A 22,626-nucleotide genomic window follows, 5' to 3' on the forward strand; every position below is an offset into this window, starting at 1 on the left:
TGCATCACAACAAGAGAGGAAAGCACTCTGCGAAAGCAGGGCCACCAGCGACAAGGGCCATAAGGAAGGCACCTGTGTTTTGGTCTTGGGTTGTTCCCCACTGCAGAGACCACAGTTGGCGGTCACACAGGTCAACTGATTATCTTATCGAATTGATGCTTTTGCTCTAAAGTTGTTTTTACATTTCAAACCTCTCTCACCCCCAATTTTCACCTCAAGAAAATTCAACGTAAATACAAAAAAACCTACTCTGATTATTTTATTTGATCCCAGTCATGCAGCTCTCTCTAGGCTCAGCATTAGGATGCTAATGAACTTGCTCCGTGGCTCAGAGTCATTAAAGCATGCTTAATATTCGGTTACTTCACGAAGAAAATGTGAAGCTCGGCAAACATGGTGATGAGGATACCGCCATAGAGGGTGCAGATCGTCCACACATCTGCTCAGGTAAACCTCAACACAGTTTATCTGTTTACGCACTGTGGGAGAGCCTTAGCCTGATCGTTGTGTTTAACCAGGTACGTATTAACCTGTGCTAACCCTCGGCATACCCGACATTCTCTGTGCACGTCACCTAACAGGAACTCATCCGCAGTGATGGCGGTTACGTCCTTCTGCGGCTGACACACTTCTTTAAAGGACTTTTTAATGCTAATGCAGATGTGCTGATGCTCTGACACCATCACCATCCACACCCACCCGTGATCTGAGACATGTGATCTACATTTACACAATTTCACGTGTTAGCTCGAATGATGGTGTTTCAGTGATGTCACTGGGTTAGGGATGACTCCATCTTCTCTGAGTGGATGTCTGACTCCACAGGTGAGCAACCGCAATAGATTGGACAAAGGGTGAAATATGTTTAACAGCCCCTGAAGGAGAAACTGAAGAGACATCAGAGACTCGTTGAAGCTGTTATTTTACACTCTATGCTTCACGCGTCTACAGTATCAATTACATCTGGACTTCATTTATCACCGCGAGCACGTCTCTCCACGTCTCTCGGCTTTTGCCTTCCACAGAACTGTCAGTACCTCAAACATGAAGCTGGACTGAGATGAAATAGGATTTAAAAATCACTATTATTATTACTCACAGTTCCTTCCAATCCATTATCTGCTCAAACTTCTTGATCTTAAAGAGGAACTGGGACCAAGCTTCTTCTCGTCCTCATTCACCATTGTAAAGACCCAGATCTATTCAAACAAAGTGTTAAAACCACAGCTGTAAAGGAGGGACACCCGGGCCGCATCATCGAGGCTGACCTATGAAGCCTTCTCCAGAAAATAGATCCAGTGTCAAACCAAGCGCACCCAGAAATCTACCCATGATCGGCGGACACTCAGCTGATCAAGGAAAAACGCTGATGGTGGTCCATATCCATATAGTCCATTTTCACTGTCTCAGGTTTACCCAGATGTTTATCCAGATGTGTCCTCTTTTAAAGCACTTAAGGTTCTTCTTTTGTTGTCCTTCTGCATTCAGCTGTAAACATCCACGAGTGTAGCGTTTCGTAAATTCTACAGGTAGAACAGGTGCCTCAAAGTCCTCCAAGGTTTCTAATCATTTTCATGCTCCCAACAAAATGGCTTTTCATCCACCAGTTTGACTTTCCATCCCCCTTGAACTCCAATAAACCGCTCTTTAAAGCGAGAATCATTTTACTTTTGCAACAGGAGAACACTGTCCATGCATCCAGACAATGATGATAACATGATGTCCAACATGGTTTTTCCTAAACTCGCAGAGTTTCTTGGTTCGTCAATCACAGCATCAACAGTGTGTCTGTCCTTTCAGAGGGATTAAACATTTTAACAAGTTCATTTTCATTTTCAACATCTGGTTTTTACCAAATCCATAAAGAAGTTTAGGGGTTGAACCTAAAAGATCTTTAAAACTACCAAAGTGCTGCGGAGGGATCCCAAACTTCTGCTAATCCTAAAGCATTCAGTTGAGTACATCAGACTTATCACCATGTTCAGCTTTCAGCAGATTATTATTCCTACTCACTTCTGTCAAACAATAAAGATTCAGTCTGTCCTTCAATCAAAAATAAGACAGGAAACCAAAAAACCCCTTCAGGTTTTTCATGATTGTTCCCATTTAAGCAATAACTCACATCACATTCATTTCATGCGTGAATGAACATCCTTCTGTCTTTGCTCCCTTCACAGGTCCAAACATATCCTCAAACTCTCCCAACCCCGTCTCGCTGTCATCAATCCAATCATCCTCTGCTGAGTGATGTTCAGGTGATCAGAGTTTTCTCACTGAAGTCCAACAACATGTGCCGAGTTCCTGATCAAAAATACATCTAAAAATATCTGACAGTATTCATCTGTAAACCAGCACCTTGGCATCTCAACACGTTTCCCTCAGTTTGTTCCATATGGCTAAACTCCAAATCTATCTTTCCGTGTTTCGGACAGGAAGTGCAAATCTGATCACGGGACATTTTCATATTGGTTGGAGCAAAGTTCTGCAGAGACTCCTGGAGGATGAGTTCACTTTATTTTATGATTGTTATCAATCCACCTGCGATGGTGTGTACTCCACAAAGCTTTGCATCCCTCCATCCTTCCCTCCGTCTTCACGCCCTGCAGCCAATCTGTAGAACTCGCCTCACTCGGTCCCAAATGAAGAGCCTCAGCCGGCTTTCCTTCCTTCCACTCTTTCCTCGTACTGAATCATTCTTCCATCTTTCTGACCCTGCAGCAACTCATTCTCCACACTCTCACCTTCCTCTCCTTCTTCTTTTACCTTTCCTTCTTCATTATTTCCACCTCTCCTCCTCTCTCCTCTTGTCATCTCTCCTCTCCTACTCTCGCCTTATTTCTTCCTTTTCAAAGCTCCACTTCTTTAATTTCGCCTCCTTTCTTTTCTTCCCTCCTTCTCCCACCTCTCCTGCTCATCTCCTCTCTCTTCTCTCCCGTAGCTCCTCAGTCTGTTCCTGCAGTATCGCAATGCCACTCCTCTCCACCCCTCCCACCTCCCTCCTCCTCCTCCAACTCCAGGAGAGAGAGAGGGGGGTGAAAGGAAGTGGCATCAGCAGAGGAGGAATAAAGGACTGAAATAAGAGGTGGAAATAAACGAGTGAATGAGAGCGGGAGGATTCCTGCCTCTCCCTGCCGTTGTTGCTGGGAAACACTGGCAAAGCTCCAGCCTCCCTCCTTCCTCTTCCTCCCCTCCCTCCGTCCGTGGTCCGTCTGCCTTGCTCACCTCACCTTCCCTCACTCTCCTCGCTCACCCCCTCTCTCTCTTTTCACTGCCCCGCCTTCTCGGTGTGTCGACACACAGCAGCTGTGAAACCACTGTTCACCCCACCACACGCGCGCACACACACACACACACACACACACACACACACACACACACACACACACACACACACACACTTGATATGCTACATGAATACTTCATGAGATGACAGACACCCCCACTGCTGGACTTCAAAGACACTCAGCATGTGTGTATGTGTTCGAGTGAGTGTGTGTAGTGTAACCTCTCTGAGAACCTGCAGGCTGGGTCACTGATATGAAACCACAGACAGACTGAAGGAGAGCAAACAGGAGACTTCAGTCTGTGAGCTGCAATCACTGATCAATCAACACAAATTAATCCATTTCAATAATTAATAAAAAAGTAAATGGTTTTTTTAAGGACAAAGGAAAAAAACCCTTTCAGTTTAATGTGAATGGGATGTCCAGGTGTCCAACACTGCTTCTGTGCACATAGGCAGAATGTGTGTGTGTGTGTACATGTTTAGACATCATTGTGAGGACATAAAATTGGCATGCTACTATACTTATGGGACAAAGTGAGTGTCGCCACGAGTTTGATGGCATTTTTGAGGCTCAAAATGTAGTTTTAGTGTCAGGCCTAAGGTATTCATTTTTGATGGTTAGGGTAAGTAACTAGGGAAAGTAAAATGTCAATGAGATGTCCTTAATATCGTATGAAAATGAGTTTGTGTGTGTGTGTGTGTGTGTGTGTGTGCTTGTTCTGCTATACTTGCGAGGACCATCGCGGGTTTAAGACCTTACGAGTGAGGACCTTTTGGGAAAGTGAGGACATTTAATATGGTCCTCACTTGTTTTTCACTGTAATGCCTTCTAGAGGCCATTTTTATGCTTCTCTCAAAGTTTGAGCGAGGTCCTCAGAAAGATAGAAATACGAGAAAAAAATACACACTTCTATACACACTGCTATTCTTTTCATACACACACTTTTGCTCTCTACTGGCTACTAGTGGTTATGAAAAATCACTGCTCCTGAGCCTTTTTGCTCTCTACTGCCCTTCTGCCCCTTTTGGTTGTGGATAGTCACTGCACCCAAGTACTTTTTGCTCTCTACTGCCCCTACTGCTTTTGGACAGTCACTGCACCCAAGAACTTTTTTGCACTCTACTGCCAACTACTGTCTTTGCCCATTCACTGCCCCCAAGCTACTATAACTACAAATGAAGATAATGACAGTTTATCTAATGAAGGAGAAATAAATAGTGCCTTCAAGTTCAATTCAATTTTATTTATATAGCACCAAAGCACAACAAAGGTCACCTGAGGGCACTTTATACTTTAGGGTAAAGACCCTACAAGGTAAGTTAAACATATTATTATGTCTTACTTTTAATATCTGGTCTTGGTCTACCCAAATTGGAAAGCACACCAATACAGTTTTTGAAATTAAATGCTGAAATAGAAATATTGAATATGGACTGGCCTAAACTGGGCTATGAGACAGTGCTTCAGTTCCTGAAAAATTACGACTGGATTTTCAATTTAAACTAAACAGTGTGCTAGTTAACATGGGTTTGATCAGTTAATGTGAGACAGGTTTAGAAATTATTAATGCAGCTCATCATTTCTGCCTTCTGGTTCTCATTTTAGGCTTCTCTTTTTAAACCATACTTTTATCTTTGCTATAGAAATGGCATATCAGTAACTTTTTTAGACCATTCAGTTTTTAAAAAATCATTTAAGGTCTTGAGGGGCTGCTTTCCATTTAGTGTTACCAGCATATTTTACCAAAATATCTCGACAAATAGGAGACTGAATCTGAAAAACCACCTTGACCCTGCTTTAGTAGTGAGCTACAAATTGTGTCTACATAACATAAATATAGACAATGTGCAAGAAACTGTAGTTTTGTTTCAAGTATTTTTCAAACTATTATAAATCATACTGGTGAATTTTGATAGATTATATGAAAGCATGGGCTTCCGTACAAAGGATACATATATTGCTGTGTTCCCTTTTATATTAAAACCTGGTTCCTCTACTGTAAGCTTCTATTAGTGTAAATCTACCATTAATATATAATCTGTAATGCAATATAATATTGACTTGTGTGTTCTTTAATACTTTGTAAAAATTAAATATGTCCCATCCATCAGAAGTGCCCATCTCATTATGGCTGCTTCCAGGAGGATAATAACCAGTGTCAAGAAGCTCAAATGATGTCAAATTGCACTCTTAAATATAACAGTTCAGTTCACTGTACTCAAATGGCCTCTACAGTCACCAGATCTCAATCCAAAAGAGGACCTCTGATCTCTATGGTGGATCAGGTGATCACATTACATATTATGTGATCACCCGATCCATCATTCATTTATATATATATATATATATATATATATATATATATATATATAATGTATTGTAGAGAGAGAGAAATGCTCTCTTTAGGGGCCTGCCTCTGGTGTCGACCTCTGAGGTCATCTCTGAGGTCATCCTGTTTTCTCCCTCATTTGTCCAGTATTTCCACTATCCCTCTTCTGCATATGTCTGAATCATCTCAGCCTTGTCTCTAACTTTCTCTCCATACCATTCAGCACGAGCTGTCCTTCTTGTATACTCATTTCTGTTTCCTGTCCCTCCTCCTGACTCCATATCCCTGATGTAATCCCACCCTCACCTTGAACACATCCTGCACCACCCTCACATCCTGACTTACCTCATGCAGTACCACAGTTCCTCTCTTAGCATCCCATCATATTCTTTTGCCAGATCCACAAAGACACAGTGCAACTCTTTCTGACCTTCACTATACTTCTGCATCAACACACTCAAAGCAAACATCACATCTGCACTGCTCTTTTTCAGTGAGAAGCCATACTGCTGCTCATGGATCATCACCTCTCTTCTTAACCTACTTTCAACAACTCTTTCTTGGTGTGTCTCAGCTTTATCGCTCTGTAGTTACTACAGCTCTGCATATCACCCTTGGTCTTGAAAACTGGTACCAGTACACTTATTCATTCCTCACTCTCCAAACTTGTGTTAAACAATCTGGTTAAAAAGTCCTTTCTCCTCAACATCTCTATACAACCACATATATGTCATGTGGACCAACTGCCTTTCCTCTCTTCATAGCTGCCTTCACGTCCTCCTTACTTATCCCCTGCGCTTCCTGATTCATTAACTTTCCTCCATCTGTCCTCAGTTTCTGTCTTCATTAATGTCTTCATTAATGAAGACAATGAGAGAATACTTCTATCTTCCATCTTCTCAACACACTCTCTTCACCATCTTTATCCTTAATCACTCTAACCTGCTGCACATCCTTTTCAGCTCAATCTCTGTCTAGCTAATTGACACAAGTACTGTTCTCCTTCCTTAGTGCCCAGCCTCACATACAACTCAGTATAAGCTTTTTCCTTTTCCACCTCTATCTTTGCAGTAGGCCTGGCCTCCCAGTATTCCTGTCTACTTTCTCCATCTCCCTGACTATCGCACTTTCTCTTAGCTATTCCTTTGAGGAACTACAGGAAAGTGTCCAATCCACCACCAAGTCTCCTTGTCCTCTTTTCTCTCTCTCCAAAAAATACACCAAACACCTTCTTTGCCTTTCTCTTACCATTTCAGTTGTATTTTTCCAGTCATCTGGTAACTCTTCCCTTCCACCCAGAGAATGTCTACTCCTCCCTGAACTAACAACTGCACAACATTCTTCCTTCTTCAGCTTCCACCATTTAGTTCTTGTCTCTGCCTTCACTCTCTTCCTCTTCTTGACGTCCAAAGTCATCCTACAGACTAGTGTCCAATGCTGCATGGTTACATTCTCTCCTGACACCACCTTGCAGTCTCCTATCTCTTTCACACTGACCCTTCTGTTTAGGATGTAAGCCACCTGTGTACACTTTCTTCCACTCTTCTACGTCACCTTATGTTCCTCCTTCTTCTTGAAGTATGAGTTCACCCCAGCCATTTCCATCTTCCTAATTTTGACCTTCTGCATTTCTCTGCTTAACACTATACCTATCTAACACCTCCTCATTATCTCTCTTTCCTTCACCTACATGGCTACTGAAGTCTGCTCCAATCAACACTCTCTACCACTTTATCAAACTAACTGCAGAATTCCTCTTTCTCTTCTAACTGACATCCAACCTTCAACCTGGTCTCCTGCACACATAGTAAATCTACCTTCCTTCTCTCCATTCATATCAGCCAGCTCTCTCCCTTTGCCAGTCATAGTACCTCCACGCTCCTGCCTGTCCTTCTCTTTGACTCCTAACACGCTTCTCCCCTTTCCTCTTCCTTTGTCTTCGAATAGTAGCACAGTTTCCATCGGCTCTCTGTTGGCCAATAGCACAGGAGGCAGTAATTGTTAACCCAGGTACCGACTGATCCGATATGGAAATACACCAGATGCCATTCCTGTAACAGCCCTCTCTGTTTATCTGGGCTTCGGAGTACACTCCCAACTCCACCCCCCATACACTATCATTCAAAAATTTGGACACCTTTTGACTTAATGTTTGTCTGTTTTTTACTACTTTCTACATTGTACATACAAACTGAAGACATGAAATATATGAAGCAATATATATGGAATTATATATCAAAGAGATAGCTGATGTATAACGCTAAATGTTTTATATTTTAGATTCCACCCTTTGCTTTGTTGACAACGCTGCAAACCTTTGGCCTTCTCTCAGTGAGCTTCATGATGTAGTCATCTTAAATGGTTTCACCTCACAGGTGTGCCTTGTCAGGGTTCATTTGTGGAATTTCTTTCTGTCTTTATGGGGTTGGGACCACAAGTTGTGTTGTCCAGAAGTCAGGTTGGTGCACAGCTGACAGCCCTATTTGACTACTGTTAAAATTCATATTATGGCAACAACCAATCAGTTAAGTAAAGAGAAACTACAGTCCATCATTACTTTAAAAACTGAAGGTCAGTCAATCTGGAAAAATGCTAAAACTTTGAATGTGTCCCCCAAGTGCAGTCGCACAAAACATCAAGCACTACGACAAAACTGTCTCACATGAGGCCCGCCCCAGGAAAGGAAGAGCAAGAGTCCCCTCTGCTGCTGAGGATACATTTATCACCAGAATCACAAGGAATGGACATCTGACCAGTGGACATCTGTGCTTTGGTCTGATGAGTCCAAATTTGAGAACTTTGGTAGTAATCAAATCAAAGAGTGGCTACTTCGAAGAATCTAAAATATAAAACAAAATTTGATCATCATTAATGAAACTTTGAAATATCTGGCTTTTCCGTCAGAGCAGATGAAATACATATTTTGCATTAAATTGAATCATTTGGCCTCCAGAAGGGCTCACCCTGAGTCCATTGTCTTACTTCATTGTGAAGTTATGATAAATAGCCTGATAAATAGCCTGATAACATAGCGAGTACTGAGGATGAGTTTATGGTGATTTAAAATGTGCCTCAAGGATGAGAAGTGCAGAATATTGTGCTACACTCTGCTCCCAACTTCACTGATGCCCTGCACCTCCCCCATACCCCAATAGCTGCTGCAGTGGGGGAGGGGCAGGCCAGTATTTTCAGCACTTTGGCTGTTCTGAAGGCAAAAGAGAGTCCAAACCAGGACTAGCAAGGTGTGCCTAATGCAGTGACCGTTTAGTGTGTGTAAAAAATCAAAAGAAATATATATATATTTAAAATAGATATGGTAATGGTTCTTAGTTCTTTTTGACTACTGATAAGCATTAAGTCAATTTAGACTGTAAGGCTAAATGTTACTTTAGATTAATTTTATTATGCTGTTTCATTATGTGTTTAAACTGTAGTAAAAGCAATGTCAGGCTTCCTTTATTTTATATAATGTACAATGTAAATCAGGTTTCAGAGTGAGAGCTGAGAAGTAGAGAATAGTTTGGCTCTCTGCAATTCCTCTTTAAGATATCATGACCCATCAGTGACCCGCCCCTCCCCCCGCGCACCTGCACTGCGCTCTCAAACTTTTGCAGGGCATTGCTTGCATCTCAATCATTCAGTCAACGGACGGAGAAGCTGCATAATTAAACTGGTGATTGCAAGATTTAAATCAAAGTTTCGGCAGGTAAGATTTCACATTTTGTCTTTATGAAAACTGCAAATTTTTTTAAATGAAATGAAACAAAAAAAAGGTATCTTACGTCAGGTTTAATTTTTTCAACTTGAACGATGCATGAAGTTCGTCTCAGTTAATAGCAGCTTGCTAGCAAGCAAACTGATAATTACACAACTTCAAATTAAAAGAAAAGAAATTCAGCAGCATGGGATATTTTTGGCAAATTTGATGTTTTTGGGGGTGCTGAATCCAAAACTGGTGTCCTTTTCCCTTAATCACGGACATTTATTTAAGGAGGAGTTTACATTTCAAAAAAGCACAACAGCGTTGAAAAATATTAGTAGCTGTGTCCAAATTCATGGGCTGCATCTTCCTGAGGACCCGGCCTTCGCGGTCTACGTTGCCCGTGTCCTCAGGAGGTCGGGTCGGCCGGAAGTAAACGGCTGTGAAATTGGACGGTCTAGTCTTCAGATTAGCGTCGCCGCTGTCTCGGTGGAGTTTAATAAACTCAGCCGTCTGCTCCTTGCTATCTAAAATATAACAGGACACTGGCGTAAATTCTCGACTGTCTCATACTTCTGTTTAATCAGTTTTCTGTTTGACGTTTAGTCAGCTGTGTAAAAACCAAGGAGGAACCCACCCGGGAGATTAATAAAGTTTTATTTTATCTAATCTAATAACTTTAATCTCAGCCAAACCGATTTACTCGCTAACAAATAAAACACTGAAAAAAACCCAAACATTAACATTTAGAAGTGATCTAAGTGACTTATATATCATGTTTAACCTCAGTAGCGAAATCTCTATTAATAAGAATAGTGTACACGTATGCCCTAATAAAAAGAAGCAGGTGAGATGTTAGAACGCTTTTATTTTTATTTTAGTGTACACTCAATACAATAGACAGCTGCTGGGTTTTGGGGTTTGTTTAACCTGAGTAGCGAAAAGATCGCGGGGGGGGGGGTGAAAACGATGTGCCGGGAGTCCGCTGTTCTCGCCAGCTCTAGTGATCCTCGACCTCGCTGTCTGCTATGGAGCTGGCGGGTCACAGACGTCTCCGAAAATGTTGGAGCACGTTTGGAAATATATGGTATGTGCAGGTCATAGTTTGTACATCAGGTTCACCTGCATGAGAGCTCACTGTTAAGCAAAATGTAGCCTTATTGAGGTGAGCTTCAGTAAATAAATGAAAAGGAAAAAGGAGGTGGAAATGGTGGAAAGCACAGTGTAGTCCAGTTATATGTTAGAGATGGGTAAAGGGCTGCATTAAATGAACTGCTTTTCCTGCTTGCTGAAGACTAAGAAAAATGTTGGTGCAGTTGTGCTGTATCACCTCTAAGCCGTTATTACGTAAATGTAACTGAGAAGTAACTTTGGATTTTGTCTTTGGTATTAGGTTGAAAAAGCCATGGCAGCAAGCCAAACACAGGTATGTGCCTTTTTTATCAAATATTTGAACAAGTAGTCTTTAATAATTGTTACTGAATCGTATGCAGGAATGTTAAAGTCAAACAGCATATTTTTTATCTTTTTTTTAAACATGATGAACACATCATCTGGTTGGAAGCAGGTTAGATTCAGAGTTTCTGTTTAAAATAGACTGGAAGCCCCCGTTTTCACTGATTCTTTTATTTACAGCATATTTTAAGTGTGATATAGATTCTCTGCTGTGGGAATACGTTTTAGATGTGCCTCCTTTTAAGCGTCACCTTTCTAAACTTGAGCACTACAGTTAACAGGTGAATTCTTATGTTTCAGTACAGCTAGCAAACAATGACAAAGCACTTCGAGACTAAAAGTGAAAGTTGACAGTCTTAACTTGGTTTTTAACATAAACTCATTGCTGCAGCCAGGGTTACAAAGTGATCCCTCTTAGACTTCCTTTTATTTTTAGTTATTCTTTCTGTCCCTAGTTAGCTAACATAAACTAATGTAGGGTAGAACTGTTATCAGCATCCATCCAACCAACCAACCCAGTGACCTCATAGTCTGAACTCAGCCAAGATGGAAATAAACATGCTGTAAACGCTTGTTTTTTTATAACGAGCTTCACTGACAGTGTTCAATCGGAGATTTTTTTTTTTTTTAAGAGTGGGCCTCCATAGTGTCATCTAGCCTTAATGTATGTAGTGTTTCAGGTCAGCTTTAACCTTGAACATTGGATATGTATCCAGAAATGTGATGTCTTTTCAAATACATTTCTAGATGTTATTTCTATCTCAAACAGTATTTGAGTGTATCTTCTTAGCAGCTTTTCTTATACAATAACTTTGTGGAATGAAAACAAAAAGTCATGTTTGTTATATGCCACTAGTTTGACTTAAAAAAAAAAAGTAGTTTACATGCAATAAAGGGTGTCAGCATACGGTAGTAATCAGTCTCATTTTAGTTCATTATTCTTTTACAGCCTCATGTCTATAAAAGAAGGGATGCAGTGTAGAATGTAAATCAAAACTGAATTCAATGTTTTTCAAATCTCATAAACCCACATTTTATTAACAGTAAGACATGTAAAACATTTCAATTGAAACTGAGAAATTGTTCCATTTTAAGAAAATTATGGGATCATTTTGAATGTGATGGTAGTACCATGTCTCAGAAAAGTTAAGACAGGGCCTTGTTTCCCACTGTGAATTTTCTCTTTTCGTTTTTACAACATTGTAAACATCGGGGATCTGAGGAGACCAGTTGCTGGACTTTAAGGAGAGCAATGTTGTCACATTCTTGTCTGACGTAAGATTTTACCTGCTTAACAGCCCTGGGCCGCCTTTGTCGCATTTTTCGTTTCATGATGCTCCAAATGTTATGAGTAGGTGAACGGTTTTGACTGCAGGCTGGTTATTTCAGTACTCAGAGTATTGGAGTATGACACAATGCCATTATAATACATGCACTATGCGATTTACAATTGTTTTCCTGAAATATCCAAGGCCTTCCCTGAAAAAGATGATGTTTAGATTAGAGATGGACCGATCCGATGTTACGTATCGGTATCGGTCCGATACTGATGTAAATTACTGGATCGGATATCGGAGAGAAATAAAAAATGTAATCCGATCCATTAAATATCAAAAAAGCATCTCACAAAACTTGCGACACGGCGTAACTCAGCTCATAACTGTAGCACGTCGGAGCAGTGTGCGTCACGTGATAGAGCGGCTGTGTCCGGCATTTCATCTCCGAGGAAGTGATCCCAGAGAGAAGTAAAGCAAGTGTTTAAGTTCATCTCTGAATGTTTGTAAAGCATTCCCACATTAAGCTTAACAACCGATATATGGAGCGACTGCCTCTCTCTCTCTCCTGCTGCTACTTCAATCATGAAACTGATCAATGATCAGCTGATTGGCTTTTCTGTGGCGAGTCCGTCTCTCTTGTTTGTTTTTGGCCCACTTTGCACCAGAAAGAGGAAACCAGCGGCTGAATAACAGCAGCACGTTTAAGCTTGATAATCTGTTGTTAGAATTTATTTAATATTACTTTCTAGACCAGGATTCTTTTCTACGTAGCTGACCGCTGGTAACTGTGCAGGGGCGAATCTAGCAAAGTTTAGCCAGGGGGGCCGATAGGGCATGAACAGGGAAAAGGGGGCACAAAGACATACTTTTCTTTCTTATTCTCATTTAAAATGTCGAGCTTTTAATAAATATCTGAATCTTACACCCAAAGTTTTAATCTGATGTAAAATATATAGAAGTCCATTACTTTATAACTAACAATAACTATTAAGTTATATAGTTATAGTTATTAAGTAACTATTAAGTCTAATATACCCTAGTAAGCTATAGTACTTTTTCCTTTGGGAACCATCTGTGCAGTCTGCAGTTCTGTTGAAGAAAGATGTTGAATCTATTTAATTATTCTTGAAAAATAATTTATTTCTGTGCATTTTATTTCACACTGCATCAAATTAAAGTTGATTACATCGATTAAGCATCATGAGGTGGAGGGTGAGGGGTGGTTCTCTAATAAATATATATATATATATATATATATATATATATATATATATATATATATTTTTTTTTTTTTTTTTTTTGCTCCTGTTAGTTAGGTTGCTTAATATTTCTGCTAAGTACTCTTTAAAATACCAGAATAGGGAGGATGGTGCAGGTTTAACTTTATTAGATTGATCAGTTTTGCTGAACTATGAAATATTTTGTATTTTTTACGTACAGGTATAACAGAATAGCTTTAGTGTTGTTGTTTATTTAAACTTGAGTATGAACTTATACAAAATGCAGCAAGATATTTAAAAAAAAAAACGTTTTATTGATTAAAAAACACTATCTGATTCATATCGGTATTGGCAGATATCCAAATTTATGATATCGTTATCAGACATAAAAAAGTGGTATCGTGCCATCTCTAGTTTAGATGGGAGCATATGTTGCTCTATAACCTGTATTTTCTTTCGGCACTAACGATGCGTTTCCACATTTGTATGCTACTAGCTCCATAGGCACTAATGCACCCCCATACACTAAGATGTGGGCTTTGAAAAACATTGCGTTCTATTTTAACTTGCATTTTACACAGCGTCTCAACTTTTGGAAGATAGTTTTACAGCTTTATTACATAACTCTATCCTTATAATTGACTTCTTCTCATGATGATTATTCTCTTTACCTATTCAGGAGGAGAGTGATTGCTCTGAGCTGGATTTCTCCATTTGTTCAGGCTCTGAATACGTGCCAAGTCAAATTTCAGACTTAAGTGATGAGGACAACCACAGTCTACAAAGTAAGACACTAAAGATCACTGATGTTTCTAGCGACAGTGATAATGAAGAACTGAGAAACATGACTCTTAAAAAGACACCCAGAACATATGGGAAAAGAAAGAGAAATGATCATAAGGCACAAGAGAAGGCTAAACGGACTAAACGGAAATCAGAAGTGACTGTAAAAACATGTACAAAAAGGGAGGACAACAAACGAGTATGGGACAAAAAACATTATTGTCTTTACTGTGGGAAGTCCCAAGCAAAAATATCGAGACACCTGGAGAGGAATCACATAGAGATAAGTGATGTGGCATATGCCTTTAGCTACCCTGTTGGTTCCAAAGAAAGGAAGGATCTTCTAGAACAACTTCGCAATAAAGGTGACTTTAAGCACAACACCAAAGTGATACAAAAAGGCAGAGGACAAGTCGTAACATGGAAGCAGCCATCTAATAAAACCATAGCAGGAGAATATTTACCTTGCCCTTATTGCTTTGCAATGTATATCAAAAAGACATTATGGAAACATGCGCTGTCATGCAAAAGTAAAAAACTGTGTGCGTCAAAAACTAGACATCCTAGAGTACAGGGTTACGCTGCACGCCTGCTTCCAATAAAACATTCATCTAAAGGATGTCAGACTATTATTGACAACATGCGACAAGATCAAGTGTCCTTTCACATCAGGAGTGATTCTCTGATTTGCAAATATGGAGAATCGCTATATGCAAGACATGGCCGTGTGAAGTCTAAGCACCAATATATTGCGCAAAGGATGAGGGAGCTTGGCCGTCTCATATTAGCTGCAAAAAATATGGACAGGACAGTGAATGTACTTGAAGATTTGTGCAAACCATCAAAATTCCAGTTTGTTGTCAGTGTTGCCAAGCATCTTGCAAACTTTAGTCCAGGCAAAAATGAATATGGCAAACCGTCAACAGCAGTCAAAATTGGATTTTGTCTTAAAGGCGCAGTCGAGGTACTGATTGGACAGACTCTTATGAATGATGATGACTATGCAGAGAAGAAGGCCAAAAAATTCTTGGAACTTCTGGACAAAAACTGGAGGAACAGTGTATCTGTCAGTGCTCACCAAACAATACAAGAAAAGAGGTGGAATAAACCGGATGACATTCCCCTCACCAAAAATGTGATTGCTCTGAGGGACCATCTCCGTACCGTGGAAGGTGAAGCAAGAGAGAGTCTAATGCAGCACATGGATTTGGCAGCATACAAGGCACTGAATGAGACTGTTTTGGCACAGGTTATTGTCTTTAACAAGCGACGTGAAGGGGAAGCATCACGCTTGACTCTTCAGACCTACAAGAACGTAAAAACAAGTCCCATTAATGAAGACATTTACGAAACCTTGTCACCATTAGAAAAAGAGCTAAGCAAGCTATTAACCCGCATTGAAATCAGGGGGAAGAGAGGCAGGAAAGTGCCAGTTTTTTTGAGCGACAGAATGAAGGAGTCAATCGATTTGTTGGTGAAAAACAGAGAAGCAGCTGGTGTACCTGCTGAAAACCCCTATCTCTTTGCTAGACCTGGTGGGATGACACACATACGTGGATGTGACTGCCTACGAAAATATGCAAACCAAAGCAAAGCAGAAAACCCTGAGCTTCTGAGGTCAACTAAATTAAGAAAACAAGTTGCCACACTTTGCCAACTCCTCGATCTTAATGATCAAGAGCTCGAGCAAGTTGCAAGATTCATGGGACATGACATCAGAGTTCACCAGGACTTTTACAGACAGACAGACAAAACCTTTCAAATTGCCAAGATAAGCAAGCTTCTGTTTGCAATGGAGGGAGGCGCTGGCACCTTAAGGGGCAAGAACCTCAGCACCCTGGAGGTTTCTGTTGCTGGTATGTATGATAGAGTATTTCTTTTTTTTCCACTGTCCTGCTATATTGAATTGCAAATGGTATTGTGTGGTCAAATAGTTTTACACTTGACTAATCCATAACATGAGGCTTATAACACCAAATCTGTCTCTCGCTCTCCCTCCCTCTGTCTTTCACTCACGCAGACACACACACACCACCACCACCATCAACTTTGCTAAAATGTTAATGAAAAACATTGACCAGGCAGCTGCAATTGAGCAGCAACGTCCATCCAACTCTTTTCACGGTTGTTGTGGTCGTGATAATTTTGTGAGGCCACATTGAAAAGGCTGAGGTGAGCTTGCTAAAGTTCTGCAAGTTGTGCCTCCATCGCTTGTGTCCAGATCACACGCTGCACTGCTGTGCTGCTCTGTCTTTATCACTTCCGTTTCTGTGTTTGTGCGTGCGCAGTGTGAGAGGCTGTGTTGACACCCTCACGAGGGGCGACAGGAATTCAAATAAGTTTGATTTTCTTGCAACCATCCGACTCTTGATTGGGAGCTGGTTGTGAGGTGTTAATTGCTTCTCGTTACCCCATGTATAGTGGACGATGACACACGATTAAGGCGAAACTTGGGCCAATCCCCAAAATGGACACATGACTGAAAAATCGGCTCAAAATTGCCCAAAAATTGCACAGTATATACCCAACTTTAGAATGTTGGTGGTTAGCACTGTTCTCTAATCAAAATTTTGGACTACCAATTACTAATATTTCATTATCTTTTATAGGTGTAATTTCCCCAGCTCCCAGCCCTCCAGCTAGTCAAAGAGACCCAGGCAGACTGAAGGAACAAGACACAGAGGTGGATGAAAGTAGGTTTTAATATAGAGAAAATTGTTGCAAGTAACATTTGTTTGCAGCCCTATTTTACAGCCTGTGTCTACGTGGTAGACCTGTGCAATCTTCTGCAGTCCAATAACACGGTCATGCCATAACATCTTATTTTACCTATAACCGTGAATACATGAGCTCAGTTAAAACAATAAAGACCATGAATTGACAATGAATAGGACTGATTATATTGATGGTGTTCCTGTTTTGTCCTTTCTGTTTACAGTACAACAGCAGAACACATTTTTGGTTTCCAATGTATCTTTTCATAAATGAAAACATTATGTTAGGTTGAAATGGTGAGCAGATATTCAAATCACAAATATATTTACATTTATTTGTGCCACGGATAGTTTGATCCACTGAGATTTTTATTTTTGATGTAGTGTATAACTTGTGGTCACAAGCACCATCTATATAATCAAGCAACAGTTTTGGACAGAAATTCAGCATCATGGCAGTGGTATGTTTAGAATAAATCTTGGCTTGATCATTTCAGTAAATGTGTTACTCCTAAACAAATCTGTAAATGCTTATTAAACATGTTTCCCACTTGCTCTGTGACCTTAAGGTTGCATTTAGTTTTTGGCTTCATGAGACGATTAGCTTCCAGGTGAAAAGGGATGTTACTTTGAATCCCTGTTTGTACAAACAGCTTTTCCAGTTCAGGAGAGAACATGTAGAATTCCTTACTAGAGGACCTCAGTCTGAATCCTGACTGGCACATCTTAAATTTAAATGGGCACTGGTTTTAAAATACGATTAGTCTTCTAGTCATGATCTACTGCTTGTTGTTTTTTGGCACATTGTTAGTGTTGTGTATTTTAAAGCTCATGACAATGGAAATTAGCTTAGGTTATACATTTTACAGTAATTTCATTTTAAAGACTTCTGTCTTTATACAAATTTCCACATAAAATTGCATCATTTCAATATTTCTTACATTGCAGACAATAATGTGGTCTTCGCAAGCAGTGATGATGGCTGTTCTGATAGTGGTGGTAAGTGTTACCTGCTCACTAGTAGAGCCGTTGGTATACTGTCTCATGAATAAGCTGCATTTATGATAAACTACCTAGAGTTATGTATGTGACATTGACTAATATAAGACACTGATGTTAGCCTGTTAGCTCTAGTTCCTAATGGTTAAAAGGAAATGGGTGGCATGTTATAGCCAAATAAACACACTGTTGGCCAACTTCAGTGCTCAGTAATCTATACAAAAGATAACACTTGATCATGTACACTCTCTCTATAGTGAGCTCCTTTATTACAGCAAGAAATAGACTGAAAAACACATGAAATCTGCGAGTTTATCACCACAACCCAGATTCTAATTTTTGTTACATTTGTCAAATGTATTTTTATACAAATGCCACCTTGTAATGGCTGTGCAGTGGGGGGGTTTTCCTTTTGCTTTTTTAATTTATCCTAAATAAAAGAAGAGTAATTACCATTTACATACTCTTGATGGCTAATATTTGACATCTGGTGTCAGTCACAGGTGAAAGTCCCATAGCAGCTACTCAGAGTGATCCTCAGGGAAATGAGGAGGAGGAGAAAGGAGGAGGCAGTGAGATGGATGAAGGTCAGATTTTCCAGATTTATTCAATAGAAAGGAAAAAAATCAGTGAATTAGGACGATGTGGCACATTAATTTATTAATTTTTTTAAAGACGATAGTTCTCAGCATTTCGCAGATGTAAATGGTGAGTTTAAGCATTTGTCTGAAATGTAGTAACACTGTTGTGTATTCTAATTAAATTCTATTCAAGTAAAATCTGCATTGTACAATAACAGCTACCATTTTTTTTTTATCTGTTTCTGTTTTAGAAGAGACCAAAGAAGTAACACTCGCCGTGAGGAAAAGGGGAAAAACCAAAGTGGCCAAAGCAAAGGGTGAGATGTTTTCAGCTTTAAATGTATTTGATATTTTCTGTTTGCAGTATATGAATCAGGTTGTAGACATGAATTTATTTCCTTATAGTCTTGCTCTTTGTGGCAGAATATATGCCTACACAAAACTCTTGATAATATTGATCCAGAATTATTTTGTTGGTAATTAGAAAAATTATTGAAAATGTTTAAGTATTGCTTTACAGTAAGTTGAAGAGGAGAATTCAGAGGGGGTGGAGATGGGTGTCAGGGGTGATGTGTTATAAAAGGAAAGCAGCAAGAGGGAAAAGAAAGGTTTACAAAATGGTAGTGAGGAAAGCTATGACGATTTTCATTGGAATGACCAGGATGGACAGGATTAGAAATGACTACATCATAGGGACAGCTCAGGTCAGAGGTTTGGAGACAAAGAGAGACAAGGCTGAGATGGTTTGGACATGTGCAGAGGAGGCTGCCAAGGGATGTTGATGATGGAGCTGCCAGGCAGGACGAGAAGAGGAAGACCTCAGAGGAGGTTCATGGATGTGAAGGAGGACAGGCAGAAAGTTGGTGTGACAGAGGAGGATGCTGGTATAGGAGGAGGTTGAGGAGATGATCCGCTGTGATGACCCCTAAAGAGTTCAGCTGAAAGAATGATTGCTTCACTTTTATTGTTACATTTATGATTTGTTAGGCTACCTATTCTGGTGAGTGACTAGTTTAACCTGCTGTGTTGCGTGAGTTCACACTTTGCAAGAACAGCACTACAAAACACATGGCAGGGTTCTGCAGGTCATTTCACAAGTCTGGAATTAAAAAAAAAAATGCAGGCTGAAAATGTCTTGTTATATTATCATAGAAAATACCTGTTTAAGGTCCTATGATTTACCAATTAAAGACAACTACTTTATCTCAATGTTATTTTTTTTTTACAATGCGTATTTTAGTTTCCACCAATTACACACACAGATGTTGTGTTTTAAAATCAAAATTTGTAAAGTGAACTAGATTGACAGTATGGACCATCATTTTCAGTGAGAGGTTTGTGAAAAGACAGCAAGAAACGGCAAGTACAAGCAACAAAGCTCATCGAGTAGACTACATTAGGCTTCAAACTTTCCTTTTTGCTAAAGCATATATTTCAGGCTGGACCAGGTGACCCTGAATCCTCCCTTAGTTATGCTGCAGTCTGTTTTAATATCTTCATATTTGCCTAATACTATACTTTTATCTTTTGAAAAATCAGCTTCTGTTTCCAGTACGCTTTTCAGTAATCATTAGTGAACAGATGCTCACAATGCCACCCCTTTCATGCGACAATGCAGGTTAAGCTTTTTGTGACCACTTATCCAGATCGCCACTTTCAGGTTAAGTGAATCCAGATTATGGAAAGATAGCCTTGATATGTTGAATGTGCTTTGTAGTACAGGCCTTATGACTAATGATAGACAAAACTTAATTATGCTCTTTGGTATTGTATCTGTGCGCCAGTCGCAAAACTGTGACAGTTTGTCAAATAAAACGCATAAATTCAGATAAAATGAAAAGATCATGTCAATCAGTTATGTTTGGTTCTGAATCATGATCTAGGTAATTTGTTACATTGTCAAGGATATTAGCAATTGTATTTCATAATAAAAAAAAAAATTGACTTAAAATATGTGATGTCACTTAACTAGATTAGGACTACTACCAACAGCACAGGTTTTTTTTTATTACTAGTACATCAGAAATATTTGCCTTATTTAAAACAATAGCAAATTATTAAAGTCTGACAGTTTTTTTTTTTTTACAAGAATATTGTTATGATGAATGATTTTAACAGGAATAATAACTAGTTATCATCTTATTTTAAAAGGCTAGATGCAACATGTACCTTTGAAAACAAAATGTATAAAAGTAAATTGGCTGCTGTTTCACTCTGTAGGTATATTACTCAATAACTGATCTCATGTTTCTGTGAACTCAAAATACTTAATTTAAAAGTGCTTACTACATATCTTGGGTACAAAATGTTGAGTAAATTGTTGAACCTACAGTTTGGTTTGGCATTTTCTGTAAATATACACAAGCAGAACCCCATTTCAAAAACAAAACAAAAACAAAAAAACTACGGTTACATACATGTTGTAAAGTTAACAGTCCATGTTGTCTTTTGTGTTATTTGTAGAGATCCCCCGTGCGAAGGTCAAGAAGCCATGGAGTGAAGCAGAGAAGACGGCAGTGCAAAGACGGCTGGGAAAATTTGTCGCAGAGCGTAAAGTTCCAAAAAAAGAACACTGCATGAAATGCTTAGAAGCGGAAAAAGACCTAGCTAATCGCTCATGGAAAGATGTTAAAAACTTTGTGTACAACACGATTGTCACTCTGAATCGAAGGTCTGCTTGTAAAAAACTCTTCTAAAATAAGTTTACCTTGATAATGTTAAGACATTATTTAAGATTTAATTTTGTCTTCTCATGCTTGGTTTGTGACTGACTTGACGGCTTTGGTAGCAACTGCGAGTCTGATTGTAATTTGATTGGCTTTATGTTTTGGAGTGGTGAACTGTGAGGGCGATGAAAATACCTTTACCTGGTGTCTTTTGAGGTAACCCGTTTTGGATTTTAAGTTCTAGGTTTTTGCCCAGGATGTTTTTGGTTCATTTATTTTATAATCTGTTAAAGTACATTAGGCATCTAAGTTGTTCACCTTCTTAATGGCTTAATGGTTAGAACACATCCTAAAGTGTCCACCTTTGCTCAGTGCTGATGTTCATTGGCGAAAAGTTTAATTTTGGTTTTAATTATGTAGGAAGCAGGAAGGTCATACTGGTACAGTTGTAGCCATCCTAAGCTTTACTGATTTTTCTTTTTGGCAAAAGTCAAAACAAACTGATCAAAGTTATTGATCACTATTTTAGTTGTAAGTCATTAGACTTAATAGTTGTCTTCATTGTTATAATAGCAATTATTATTCCTCTGGAAGGATGTTACATTGTGAAATAAACTGAATTTGCTCTTGTTGCAGCATTGTGGGAATTTCCTTGGTAATTATTAATAAAATCTACAGCAGTATTTGAAATGTAATACTACCTTTTTTGTTATGTAGGGTTGTATTGATAGATTATCAGAACTTTTTAGTTATTCTATTTATGTATAAAGTTGAGACTGTTTAACTTTAACATTATTTGGTTGCACTAAAATAGAAAATGTCAAGGAGTAAATGCAAACAGAAAAAAACATATAGACAGAAACGAACACAAAAGCACCCCCTGGTGGAAAATCACCTGAATAGCACTCAATGACAAGGTCCTCATTCTGATAGTAGAATGAGATTTTTTTTTTACTTGAGTGTTTTCAGATTTTGAGGTGATTTTTGGTGTCAGAGAGCCACCCAGTGTTCAAAAATGGCAAAGGTTTGTCTGCAAGTGTAGCAGAAATGGTGGTCCTCACTTTGATAGTGCACTTACCCGGTCCTCAGTCGTTATGCAAGACAGGAATGTGTGTGTGTGTGTGTGTGTGTGTGTGTGTGTGTGTGTGTGTGTGTGTGTGTGTTCCTGTCTGGCCATCTTTGTGAGGACCGAAATCTGCATTCTACTATAATTGTGAGAACCAACAGTCACTTGTGAGGACACACACGCCGGTCCTCACAAGTTTGAAGGCCTTTTTGAGGCTCAAAATGTGGTTTAATGTCAGGGTTACAATTAGGTTATGGTTAAGTTTAGGGTAAGGGTTATGGTTAGGCATTGATTTTTAATGGTTAATTAAAGGGCTAGGGAAACCATTATGTCAATGAAGGTCCTCGCTAAGATGGCTGAACGGGCTTGTGTGTGTGTGTGTGTCTGTGTGTGTGTGTGTGTGTGCACTAAAACTCTTTCTCATCAAATCTCATCACAATGTTATGCACACGTGCACGAGGCTTGTTCCAGCTTTATGAACGAACACCTGTGCAGACACACTGGAACTCTTCATTTGCAGGTAAAATGTGTATCTTGCAGAGTATGACA

At 39.4% G+C, this 22,626-nt stretch overlaps 2 protein-coding genes across 3 annotated transcripts in view; one reads left to right on the forward strand and one right to left on the reverse strand.

The window, feature by feature from the left end:
- The window catches only part of LOC146692604 (kinesin-like protein KIF26A), a 32,185-nt gene extending 29,035 nt beyond the window's left edge, over positions 1-3,150 (reverse strand). For both annotated transcript variants that reach the window (XM_085432746.1, XM_085432745.1), the window contains exon 1: positions 1,100-3,150. In XM_085432746.1, coding sequence (XP_085288872.1) covers positions 1,100-1,116 — 17 coding nt within the window. In that variant the 5' untranslated portion in view covers positions 1,117-3,150. The remainder of the gene's footprint in view (positions 1-1,099) is intronic.
- A 6,011-nt stretch (positions 3,151-9,161) lies between these two features.
- LOC146692605 (uncharacterized) lies at positions 9,162-21,646 on the forward strand. Its single transcript, XM_085432747.1, has 9 exons — positions 9,162-9,322; positions 10,710-10,742; positions 13,948-14,053; positions 16,661-16,744; positions 17,714-17,764; positions 18,262-18,351; positions 18,440-18,472; positions 18,597-18,662; positions 20,809-21,646. The coding sequence occupies exons 2-9, from the start codon at positions 10,722-10,724 to the stop codon at positions 21,039-21,041; spliced, it is 684 nt and encodes a 227-aa protein (XP_085288873.1). The 5' UTR covers positions 9,162-9,322; positions 10,710-10,721; the 3' UTR covers positions 21,042-21,646.
- The last annotated feature ends 980 nt before the right edge of the window (positions 21,647-22,626 follow it).

This window comes from Copadichromis virginalis, linkage group LG15 (genome assembly GCF_057382275.1).
Source record: "Copadichromis virginalis isolate Kocher_CV1m ecotype Utaka linkage group LG15, C_Virginalis_male_GT1.1, whole genome shotgun sequence".
In the NCBI taxonomy this organism is placed as follows: Eukaryota; Metazoa; Chordata; class Actinopteri; order Cichliformes; family Cichlidae; genus Copadichromis; species Copadichromis virginalis.